Genomic DNA, 12,468 nt, shown 5'->3' with positions numbered 1-12,468 from the left:
GCTCAATCCACTGAGCTACACCAGCCAGGGCAATTGTTGGTTATATTATGAATACTCTGTCATACAGCTGACCCTTGAACAACACAGGGGTTACCTGTGCTGATCCCCCATGCAGTCAAAAATCTACATGTAATTTCTGACTACCTCAAAATTTCGCTCTCAATACCTGTGGAGGACTGGTTCCAGGCTATGGCCCACCCCACCACCTGTGGACACCAAAATCCCTGGATGCTCAAATCCTCTATATAAAATGGTGCAGATCAATGCATATAGTTGCCTCTCTGCACCTGTGGACTCCCAACTATGAATCACAGACAGTGCAGGTATTTATTTATAAAAAATCCACATATAAGTAAGTATACCCACACAGTTCAAACCCTTATTGTTCAAGGGTCAGTGTATACTTAGATAATTTATTATATTTACCTTTTTTTTCCTCTCTGGACTTTTGCTCTGCAAGATCTGCTAACCAGTGCAGTGGTGACTGGGATTCTGGAGGAGTTAGCTTGCTGTCTGAGCTTACATCACTCCCTGGGCTGCTGCCGCCATTACCCTCAGACTTCTGAGGGGTATTCTGCTGCTGTGACTCAGGCATGCACAGAGAAATTTTATTACTGTGATTAAGAACATTCTGTAAAACCTACAAGGGTAGAACAATTGAATTTTTAAAATACTGTCTCTTCAATTAATTAGAGTTAAAAGGAGTCATTTCTATAGTAACACAATTCAAAAAATCTAAGTCTTAAATTGGATATCAAGTAACAGAGCTGATTACTTTAACCATGCATTTTATTTGAATAATTAGAAATTTATACTCACTTGAGACACACCATTCATTGTAGGAAGAGTACCAACTTGTAAATTCTGTTTGTTAGAACAATGACAATGGGATTGAATACCATATTTTTCTCTAAGAGTGTGCATCACATCTAGAAGATCTGTCAAGACTACAAAATACAATAGTGGTTAATAAAAAGGTTACAACTAGTTATTAAAGATTTAAATTTTTTTTCAGTTTTTCTTTTGTCTTTTGACTTTTATTTTTTAATTCAATCCTTACATCTAGTAGAGGTTTGATCATTAAACCAAATTCAGGGTCTCCATTCTTTTCTCTCTTACTTCTATCATTAAAAATTCAGGGTTCAAAAAAAGTAGAATAATCTTTCACCATACATCTAACCTTTTCATTACCCTTTAGCTCTCCCCTTCTAAAATGTTTAAAAAAAAAATCCTCAGCCAGTCAGACGATACATTTATTGAGTTTAGAGAGACAGGAAGGGGGAGAAAGAGAGGATGGAGGGAGGGAGAGAGGCAAAGAGGGAAGGAGAGAAACAACAATCAGTTGCCTCCCAAAGGCACCTGGACTGGAGATCGAACCCAAAACCTTTTGGTGTAAGGGATGTCACTCCAACCAACAGAGCCACCTGGCCAGGGCTCCTCTGTGGTTTTTTTAGTAACAGGGCTGGGCTTATTAGTTTTATTACACCAAGGATTCCAAGAACTGAGTGAGAGCAATTTCAGGTTAGATAACATTACCCTTCTCCATTCTGTTCTATTCCTACACATGCCCAAATAATCTGAATCAACTAAGTGCTGTTACACTAAGTAAATAATGTATACTTATACTCACCAGAACTAGGTATAATTTGAGTTGGCATTAAATGCTTGTGATCATGAGGCTGTCCCTTCACACACTTTATCCAAGCATACAGTTCTTTATCTGAAAGATTGTAACACATTTACTTTTATATCAGTCATTGTTGTACAATTATAAAATTGATGGCTTATATATAAATAGCTTAACAATTACATAAAATGGCAATGGTAGAATTCAAATGTATGGTTCCTAAAAAAAAATTAAATAAGACAATGCCACTAAGAATTTTATAAAAACAGGATACAAAATTGATGGTAGCCTTTTCTAGAATGACCATTCTTTATTATTATTAATGTATTAGTTACCCCTTTCTTCTCTGATTCTAGCTTCTCTGTAGCTAATTCCTTTTACTATTTTTTTTTGTGCCAAACATGGCTTTTACCCAATCTCAGTACATTCTATTGACACTGTTGCTAACTCATTTTCCTTTTATGCTTCAAAGACATGAAGACAAACTGTCATGAGACATGACACTACTGTATAGTGACAGAAGGAAAACTCTGTGATGTCCTAAGTTACAATGCATCAGAGAGTAAGATAAAAAGATAAGAGTAATTAACCAGTTAATAGCTGTGGACTAACTAACAGACTGTTCACATTCTAAATGTATGCTGGGGCTTTGAGTCAACTTTTGTACAGATCATCAGTCACCACAGCATCCTTCTTAAGCATGAACTTTCAGAACCATTGCTGGTAACCAATCAAAAGTAGTAAATATTTCTTCTTTATAAAAGGTGTACTACCCTAAACTGTCCCCCATTTCACGTTTCCCTGCCCCCCCCATTGGTAGCCAGTGTAAATTCTTTCAAACACAAACCTTTCTTCCTCAGAATACAATGAATAAAGAGCCCTTCAACCTCAAGATGGTGGACAACTTTGTCGTTTCTATCTAGCCCAGCTGCCTGCCTGTTGGTCAGACTGCATACCCCAGGAATTGGTCTTTTTCTGCCTACCCTTTCTCTCAGAAAAGCTTTCGGTCATGAAAATTCTTTGCTTAACAATAGCATTTAAGTGCTACTATTGCCTTCAAGTAAGGTTCCATAGTTGGAGTTGTAAACATATTAAAGCATAGCATGAGGCATATTATATACAGTAAAACTACTTAATTCCTTGATCTCAAAAAGATCATCTCTATCAATTTAACAACAAAGACAACAACTTATGATGTGGCTTTAAGAGTTTCAATGAATACCACAAAAAGTTCCTTAATTCAGCATTAAAAAAACACAAAAACTAAAACCATTATTTCATCAAGTCTCATAGTAAATAAAATACAAAACCAGTCTGAAACTTTTTAAAAGAGCTTTGACTCCCCCCCTCTAAAGCCTACATAGCAGAAACTCATAAATGTTTTCTAAGTGCTTATATTTTTGACACTTATATTAATCATCACTCTGTCAAGTTATAACCTAGTCAAATGAGTGTATTACAATATTTGACAGTGAAATAAGGAACTAAGTAACGGAATATAACTCAAGGTATATGGGTTACTCTCAGAAAATGATATGGTGACTGACACATTTTAAAAACCAATAACCTATTCTCGTTCAAAAAAGAATTCAGACATATATACAATACCTACAGCAAAATATAATAAATTAACATTAATTTCTTTTTAATTTGGCAAAGGGAAAATAAAATTATGAAACCAGAAAAATATAAAATGCATGTCATGCAGTTTTATAGCAGTGCAGCTACTTCTATCAACTGAAAATATCCTAAAAATATATTTTTAGGGTTTTGAAGATACTTAATTTCCTAAAATGCATTCTGTTCCATGATTTCACATTTTACTCATATATAATATCTTTTTCGTATCACAGAAACACCAAGCAACAGATGTTTGGACATGCTTCCCCACTTGCTCAGGTCTCTTTGTTAAGTGATGGGTATTATAAGATTAGAAAGGATGGGGCTTACTAATCCTATCACCAAAAAAAGATATTGATGGCTAACTACCTGATCATCTACCTGAGAAACATTACTCTAAAAAAGACCTGCCTGAAATGAAAAGTCTGTCACTAAGCATGATTTTACCTCTAATACTCCCGGTTTAAATCCTCTCAATTCATTAAAGACTTACACCAAACAAATAACTCTATACTTTCAAGGTTACCAGTAGCAAGTAGCTACTTTCAAATCAACTTGGAAAACTTTTCTAAAAGACTTTTAGCATGAAAAAGGTGCAATCAGTTACTTCCTTTTGAAACTTTCTGCTATACTTAACATGCAGGACACTGTTTCTGTTCCATTTTATTTATCTAAAAACTCAAAGTAATAGTTTCAATGGCTGTTTTCATATATAATGTAGATTTCTTCATTCTGTAAAAACTAGGGAATAAATAGTAAATGGCAGTATATTCTTGAACAGGCTGATTTGAACTTTATGAACAAGTATTTAGAAATACCAATTGATACTAATAAGTGTTCAATTGCAACTTATGAAAAGCCCTAATTAATTCTGGCTCCATTAAGAAACTATTTGCTGGAAATGAGGGGGTGAGGATGAATCCACTAATCAGGTAAAATAGGTACAGTTTTATTCTGAAAAACCTGTCTGTTAATAAACCGTAATAACTCCTTTTTACAACTTCCTTCATGTAACGGATTATGGAAGATAGGAAAAAACTTTACACATATCTAATTTTCCAGATGAGTGATCCTAGAGAAAATGAACATTATTAAAAATGTAATATAAAGTCATAAACTGACCTCTAGAACTCTTCCTTTCCTTTGCTTTGTAACAATCCAAGCAGACCACAAATCCACATTTTTGGCAGACCCAGTGAATGTTAAACAATGTTGCTTCACATGCATCACACATCTCTCGGACTCCTCTCACTGCTCTTTTCCAGGCAATTTTGGCTGAAATACAGAGAAATAAAAATATAAGGGGCAACAGACTTTTTTTCATGCAATCTTTACTGAAATACACTAAAACAGAAATGTAAAAACCAAAAACTTTAAAGGATGTATTAACTAAAGACCAATAGTAGGTTTCTTGAAGTAATTAGTGATTGATTCCCTCCAGAAAAAATACATCTAACTGAAGGATTCTCAATCTGTACACTTTTGACATTTTGGACCACAAATACCTCTGTTGCAGAGGACTATCTGGGGCACTGCAGGATGTGCAGTGCCACCTGTGCCCTCTACCCATTAGCTGCCAGTACTCTACCGCAACATTTTTCAGTTACTGAACCAAAAATGTCCCCTGGGGGACAAACCAGCGATTTAGATTTAAAGAAAGGAAAAGAATTAACATAAAAGAATTAACATAAAATTAACATAAAAGAATTAACATAGAGTCCTAAGTATTTTAGATATTTACATAAGTAAGCACAATTAACCTACTTTCAAACAAATCTAGAAGGTAGTTATCATTTGTGTTTTATAGTCATAGAGTTCAGCAAGGAGTAAAAGTTGAGATTCAAATACACATCTAACTCTAAAGACTGATGACTTCAGGTCAAGATGGCAGTGTAGGTAAACACAGCACACCTTTTTTCACAACCACATAAAAAATATAACTATAGAACCACCACCATACAGAAATGTTACAAATTGAGCTGAATGGAAATCCTACAACTATGGAATTAAAGAAGAAACCACAGTGACATGACACACTGGTAGGAGGGGCGCAACCGCAGACAGGCTGTCCCCACACCCATATGGGTCAGATAAAAACCATGAGGGGTATCTCAGGAGCAAGAGGTCCCAGACCCCCAGCCTAGGGTTCCGGTGCCATGAAAGTATGTCTTTAGTACTTCTGGCTGTAAAAACCAGCAGGGATTGAGGCTGTGGAAGACAAACTGCTCGAGTCCCAGGCAGTTACCCTTAAAGGGCTCAAGCACAGACTTATTCAGACTCACTCTATCTGAGCCCCAGCACTGGGTGAGCAGATTGAAAGGCATCAGAGACATCAAGGGAGAAACTGAAATATTCAGCATCAGTGCAAGAGCTGGCGGGGGGTAGCTTTCTCCCAGGCAGAGGCCATTATGCCCTTTCTAAGCCTTCCCCCCACAGAGCTAACAGGTAGGGACCATATTTGAGACTCCATCAACCTGGCTCACACTGTTTGCCCCATCCTAGTGGTTCCCTAAGACCCTGTTCACTGAGTTCCACCTGGCCTTTATGGCCTACCCAAACTATTTACAGTGACTTTTACATATGAATGGTTTGTCTTACCCATGCTTCAGAGTTTCCTAAATTCTCTCAAACTAGCAGCATCTGGCTTTAGGGAGCCTCATACCTTTAGCTAAGTTGCCCCAGGCCTGGCACTAGTAGCAGATAGCCTTGGTTTACAACTCGGCCTCTCCTGGGCACCTCCAAAGCCCAGCACAGGTAGCAGCAATCTGCGTATCTCATTGTAGCTAGTGCTGTGTGACACCTGAAGGAACACAGGTAGTGGCTGACCTGGGATGTGCCAATAGCAATCAATGCTTAACCACAACAAGAGGGTGTATATAGCCCACACAGTGGGTGCACCTTGAGTAACCAGACTGGGTGATAGCAGAGGTTGTGTCATTAGACCTACAGGATACCTACTACATAAAGCCACTCTATCAAGCTTGGGAGACATAGCAGTTCTACCTAGTACATAAAAACAAAAACAGGGGGGCAGCAAAAATGAAGAGACAAAGAAACTCAGCCCAAATGAAACAACCGAAAAAAAGAGAAAAGCAATCTATCAGGTGCAGATGTCAAACCACTGGTCATAGGATGCTCAAAGAACTTAGTGAGGACTTTGACAGCATACAAAAAAAAAAACAACCAGAAACACAGGATACACTAATTGAAATAAAGAACAATTTACAGGGAAACAGCAGTAGAGTGGATGAAGCCAAGAATCAAATCAATGACTTGCAACATAAGGAAGCAAAAGACAACCCATCAGAACCACAAGAAGAAAAAAGAACCCCCCCAATCCCCGTAAAACAAGGATAGTATAAGCAGCCTCTGGGAAACTCAAGCAATCCAACATTTGCATCATAGGGATACCAAAAGGAGAAAAGATAGAGCAAGAAACTGGAAATCTATGTGAAAAAATAATAGGGAAAATCTTCCCTAATTTGGTGAAGGAAATAGACATGCAGGTCCAGGAAGCAGAGAGTCACAAACAAGATGGATACAAAGAGGCTCACTCCAAGATACATAATTAAAATGCCAAAGGTTAAAGATTAACAGAGAATCTTAAAAGCAGCAAGAGAAAAGCAGTTAGTTACCACAAGAGAGTTCCCATAAAACTGTCAGCTGATTTCTCAAAAGAAACTTTGCAGGCTAGAAGGGACCGGTAAGAAATAATCAAAGTCATGAAAAGCAGGCACTTACAACCAAGATTGCTCTACCCAGCAAAGATATCATTTAGCATTGAAGGGCAGATAAAGAGCTTCCCATACAAGAAAAAACTGAAGTAGTTCATTATCACCAAACCATTATTATATGAAATATTAAAGGGGCTGATTTAAGAAAAACACCAAAACTATGAACAATAAAATGGCAAAAATATGTATCTATCAACAATTGAATCTAAGAAACAAAATAAATAAACAAGCAGGAAAAAAAAACCCCAAAATCGTAGATACAGAGTGTTTTGATGGTTGCCAGATGGGTGGGTTGTCAGGGGAATGGGTGAAAATGGTGAAGGGATTAAGAAGTGCAAATTGGTAGTTATAGAACAGTTATGGGGATATAAAATACCATAGGGAATAGAATAGCCAAATAACACATATGCAGGACCCATGATTGGACAACAATGTGAGGACTGCCTAAGGCACTGGGGGTTAGGGTGGTAACTGGATGGGGGGGACAAAGGGAAAATTAGGGACAACTGTAATAGTATAAGCAATAAAATATAATTAATGCTGAAATTTCCCAATTTTGCACCCAAAGTGCCTTTGTCATGCTAAACTGCCATACTGACAGAACCAGTGAAATGCTGTTGTGATTCCACAAACTGTTAATCCATTCATTTCAACCTCAATTGGAAAAAAATGCTTTTTTAAAAAAAACTCTCACCAGAGGACATTGTTTTTAGGAAGAAAAACATCCATATGAGGGAGAAACATCAACTGGTTGCCTCCCATATTGCCTGGACCACACCTGGACCAGGGATCAAACCTACAACCCTTCAGTTACAGCAGGAGGCTCCAACCAACTGAACCACATTAGTCGTGGCAGAAAATATCTTTTACCTTACATATATGTAAGTGCTGTTGTACATAAAAAGTGTCATTATCAAAGTTAAAAGTCAACATAACTAGGTAAGATTAGGGACTTCTCCTAGATTCAAACATACTTCAGATTTGTAGAACGAATTTTATACAATTGCATGTTCTAAGTATTTAACTTCCTTACCATCCTTTTTCACCCAGGACAAAGCTGTTTTTTCAGATGTTACTAATTGACAGAACTTATCACCTATTATATCCAAGATGTATTTTGAAGTTTCTATGTCTAGTTCATCATCTTCATAATTTTCATGTGTCCATAAACTCATAGCTTCATCATCATATTGGTCAGGAGAAGAGAAACCATCTATTCTAACTACTCCATTTTTACTAAATGACAATCTGAAATATTAAAACATAAGAGCATTAGATACATAGATAAATGTCTAGTTATTTTAAAGTTCTACATTTATAATTACATTTTTATATTAAATATAAATATATAAATTATATTTACAATTAGAGAACACAGGGTAGTCCATATATACACACATACTTTAATTATTAGTTAAATTTAACCAACTTAGATGACTCCTAGAATGTTACACGCATGGCAATGATAAGTGGTATCAATTTTAGGTTATTTCAAGAAATAAAATCTCCTCTATTACTTACTTATATTAATACCAATCAAATGAAAACTATGACCAAGTGTCTGGTGAGAACAAGATTTAAAATGTTAGCCATGTGCTTCATAGAGCAATGCTGTTATTTTATACATAATTTAAATCAGAAACCTCTGAAATTGAGAATGCGCAAAATGAAGTTAAGATTTTCACTGTAGGAATATTAAAAAAATGTCAAGTACATATACAGGGTAGGGCAAAGTAGTTTATAGCTGTGAGTACACAGAACACAGTTTACTCTTGTATTATTTTCCATACAAACTGCTGTAAGCCTTCTTTTGCCCCACCCTGTATGTATTTTTCATTAAAATGACACTTTATTAACTTGATTTAGAGGAACAATGATGAAACTCTTAATAAGTTTATTAGGAACCAAACTGTGTTACTGTCCCTTAGCTTCTGATACCCAATTAATATAACTACTCAGAACAGAATTTTAAGGTAAATGGAAGGCAAAATTTTCTTTTCTTCTTCACTGGTGGCTACTACTCAATTATCTCTGTAATTACTCTCAAACAAGGGGCATTAAAAATTCATTACAAGTCATTCTGTACTTTTCAAATGGATGTTATCAACAATATTGCTTTTATTCTTTTTTCACATTTCTTTCTTATCTTACTTACCCTTACCCTTTTTTGAAAACCAGTATCTCCCTTTGTTATAACCCATCATCTTGTTTCAGCTTGATGTTATTTTATTTTACCTGAATATTGATTTCTTTCAAACTTTTCTAAAATTTTCTTAACTCCTCAAATAATTTTCCTTTGATTCCTTTTCATCTTTTCTGCGCTTTCATGTGTGCTATAACATATAATTATTTTGAGGATGTTTTTGGCTAAAAACACCATGAAGTAAAGAAATAAGAAATAAAGCTTGTCCTTCTACAAATACATAGTTTAGGGGTCTCCACTAAGCTAACAGCAGAGTGTATTTGCCAAAGCAAAGTATCTCCTAAATTCTTAGGAAGATGATGCTGATGAGTAGGAAAATTATTGTAGCTAACATTAGTAATTTCACATGTGCTTGGTACTACACTTACAGCTCTGCGTACTTCATATCATTGAATCTTCATGAAATTCCTCTGAGGTTGGTACCACTATCATTCACATTACGCAGATGAGTCAAGCTGAGGCGCAGTCCTACCACAATTAATAAATTCATACAGGAACCAAGGAGCAGAGCAAGGAATGAAACCCACGAATGACTGATCCTAGAATCTGAGACATTAGTCTACTACTGGCTGGGTTACCCAGGTTTCTTTAGTTAACTCTTACAAATCTACCCTTAAGATTTAGTATTAAGTATTATTTGGTAATATTAGTATTATAGTTACATATAGTTATACAGTAATATATAAATATTATAGGTTAACAGCAACTTACAGTTGCTATTATATTTATAACAAAACCTGTGAAATATGACATGTTACTAACAATTACTTTCGGTCATTTTCTAACTTATGTTTTATAGCTCCATATGTTTAACAAGGCAAAAGTATGGGTATTCCAATGTAATGCACCAACTTTAATTTCATATCTATATTATTTACCTAGATTTATATAGACTATTTGTTAGCTATTATACAGCTATAAATATGACACTTTTGGCCAAACTGTAATATATTTTAAAACATCTTTATATGAAACAAACTGCTATTTCCTATCATTTTCTACAAAAAAATTCCTAAAAATTTATCATTAAGAAGGAATAAGTCAGCAGAGAAAGGCCATATGAATACATATAACACTATAAATATGAATTTAGCCCAATAATTAGCTATTGTTAAATTTAGTACTAAAAAAGTTTAATATTATCTTATAATGTTTCAGAAAAAAGGAGGCTCCTGTCTTCACACAAGATTCTCAGAAACACTGTATAATTTCCATTATCGAATAAACATACTTCCCCCAATTATGTATTTTTTCACTTACCGTCTAAAGTAGTAAAATCTACAAAATACAGGTGAGTGAGTTGGTTCTTCTTCTTTTTTACTCCGAATAAGTCTGCATTCTCGGCACTTCTGCAAATTAGGCCCTATCTCACAGCAGGAGTCATCTTGTAAAAATGATTCCCCAGTTTGCTTCAGCTTCTTGACTTTACGCCAATCTTTTAATACTGAACGAGGGATGCCAGCTATAAAAACAGTAGGAAAATATTAGCAAGAGTATACCTTTTAAGAAAAGTATACCCCTGAGATGAAATTCAAGTCAATTATACAATTGTGACAATATATTAAGATTGTAGGAAAAGCAGCAGAGAGATTATAGTTCTAGGTACTCATTATTAACTAAAAAGTCCACAGTAGCACTTTATTTACTATTCTACTAACCAAATGAACTCTTCTGCTAGTATACTATAAATGCAGAGCTGAGTATGTATCTTTACATACAAAATATTCTTATTTGCATGACAGCAAACATGAAAATCATTCATTTTTCTAAGTAAAGCTAAAAATGCAGCCCTTTTATATAAAAACTTTGGCATATGTAGGAAGCTCTTTCAAGATCCACAGAAAGAACCTAAAGACAAAAGTTAATACTTTTAGAAACAGGCTAGTTTCAGTACACGTACTTAAGTTTTGAAATACTTAGTTGAGTGTGGCTCATTAAATCAAGAAAGTGATTTTGTAACATCAATGTTATGGAGAAGAGCTAAGTTACTTCTAATATCTCTCCTCACAAAGTCTTCCCTTTGGTACCAATATACTGATTGACAGAAGCAGTATTTTTTAGAAAAATAAAAAAACTTGAAAGGAAAAGAGCCAGTTATTAGCCTGCCTTATCTTTTTTCAAGACATAGAGACAAAAAGGGCACCTGAACTCTAAAGAAAAACAAAACTCTGCCAGAAAAAAAAAATTACATTTATATTATGTTAATCATTTTATAGTATATAGTGTTGCTCCAACACTTATTAACTTGAACTTAATTGTTGTAATAACACTAGCTCAAGTAATGGGTCAACTATAGAGCGGAAAGAACTCAAAACATTATACAAAAATTGAAGCTTCCCTATTAAATTTTTAAAACTCTATGAATTAAAAGCAATCTATGTTGGGACAAGCAATATTTGTTGACTCTTATGTGTTAATACTGCCCATGTTAATGCATTTAACATCAGATAGGAGATTTACATAATTCAGTTTCTAATATATTAAAGAATAAAATTTATTTCCTACCCTTGTGTTTTCTAATTATGCCTATTTCATGGATCAGAGACAGTATAATTATTCTAGATGGTATACTTCTTGCAGAAACTTGTAGCAGAAATCTTGTCCTGAGTTTTCACCATCACTTAGTTGTTGATAGTATGCGCAGTACAATTACAGCAAGATCATGTATCTTAAGATAGAATTGTTGTGTTTAAACTCTAGGGCAGGCCATTCAAAATCAGCTTGTGATTAAGCACTTCTAGGATTGCTGCCTGTTTCTTTACAAGCTCTTCCCTCTTCTGTCTTTAACTTAGGGCAAGGAGCCACTTGACTTAATCCACCAGGAAAATATGTATGTGTGCACACACCACTCAGAATAAAATGTTTCCAGAAGGCTTGTGTAAAGGTTTGTTATTTCCTCCACTGTTTATAAGACAGATTTCTCCTATGGACTGTATAAAATATACAGAGCTTTTACAAATCAGAATGAACAGAAATGATATACTGCTGATAAATTTTTATTTGGTACACTTGCTTCTAATCACTGATATACTTCTTAAATTTATTATGTAAGAATAAACTAAATGCAATCTACTTCTGTTCTGACTAGAAAATAACTATTAACCAATATGCTTTTACATTCCAAATAATGGAATAGTTCAAAAAGTATGGAAAGCCATACCACTGTAAACAATTCAAACAGTATTAAAATTAAAAACCAGACATTTCAAAGCAAATCTCAATTCTGTGACAAAAAACAGACAATAACAAATTTTTAATGAATGAATTACAAAGATAAGAAGGTC

General features: G+C 34.9%; 1 protein-coding gene across 7 annotated transcripts in view; it reads right to left on the bottom strand.

Annotated features, from left to right (window-relative positions):
• The window catches only part of JMJD1C (jumonji domain containing 1C), a 256,582-nt gene that overhangs the window by 23,202 nt on the left and 220,912 nt on the right, over positions 1–12,468 (bottom strand). For 6 of the 7 annotated variants that reach the window (XM_045842043.1, XM_045842045.1, XM_045842047.1 and 3 more), the window contains 6 exons: positions 10,445–10,646; positions 8,015–8,229; positions 4,370–4,522; positions 1,631–1,720; positions 820–947; positions 427–640 (listed from right to left, as the gene is read on the bottom strand). In XM_045842043.1, coding sequence (XP_045697999.1) covers positions 427–640; positions 820–947; positions 1,631–1,720; positions 4,370–4,522; positions 8,015–8,229; positions 10,445–10,646 — 1,002 coding nt within the window. The remainder of the gene's footprint in view (positions 1–426; positions 641–819; positions 948–1,630; positions 1,721–4,369; positions 4,523–8,014; positions 8,230–10,444; positions 10,647–12,468) is intronic. The other variant, XM_045842044.1, reaches the window with a different exon arrangement.

The sequence above is a fragment of the Phyllostomus hastatus genome, unplaced genomic scaffold, assembly GCF_019186645.2.
Source record: "Phyllostomus hastatus isolate PE091 unplaced genomic scaffold, TTU_PhHast_1.1 phas_contig_38, whole genome shotgun sequence".
NCBI classification, from domain to species: Eukaryota; Metazoa; Chordata; class Mammalia; order Chiroptera; family Phyllostomidae; genus Phyllostomus; species Phyllostomus hastatus.
This window is presented reverse-complemented; position numbering and strand designations above follow the sequence as displayed.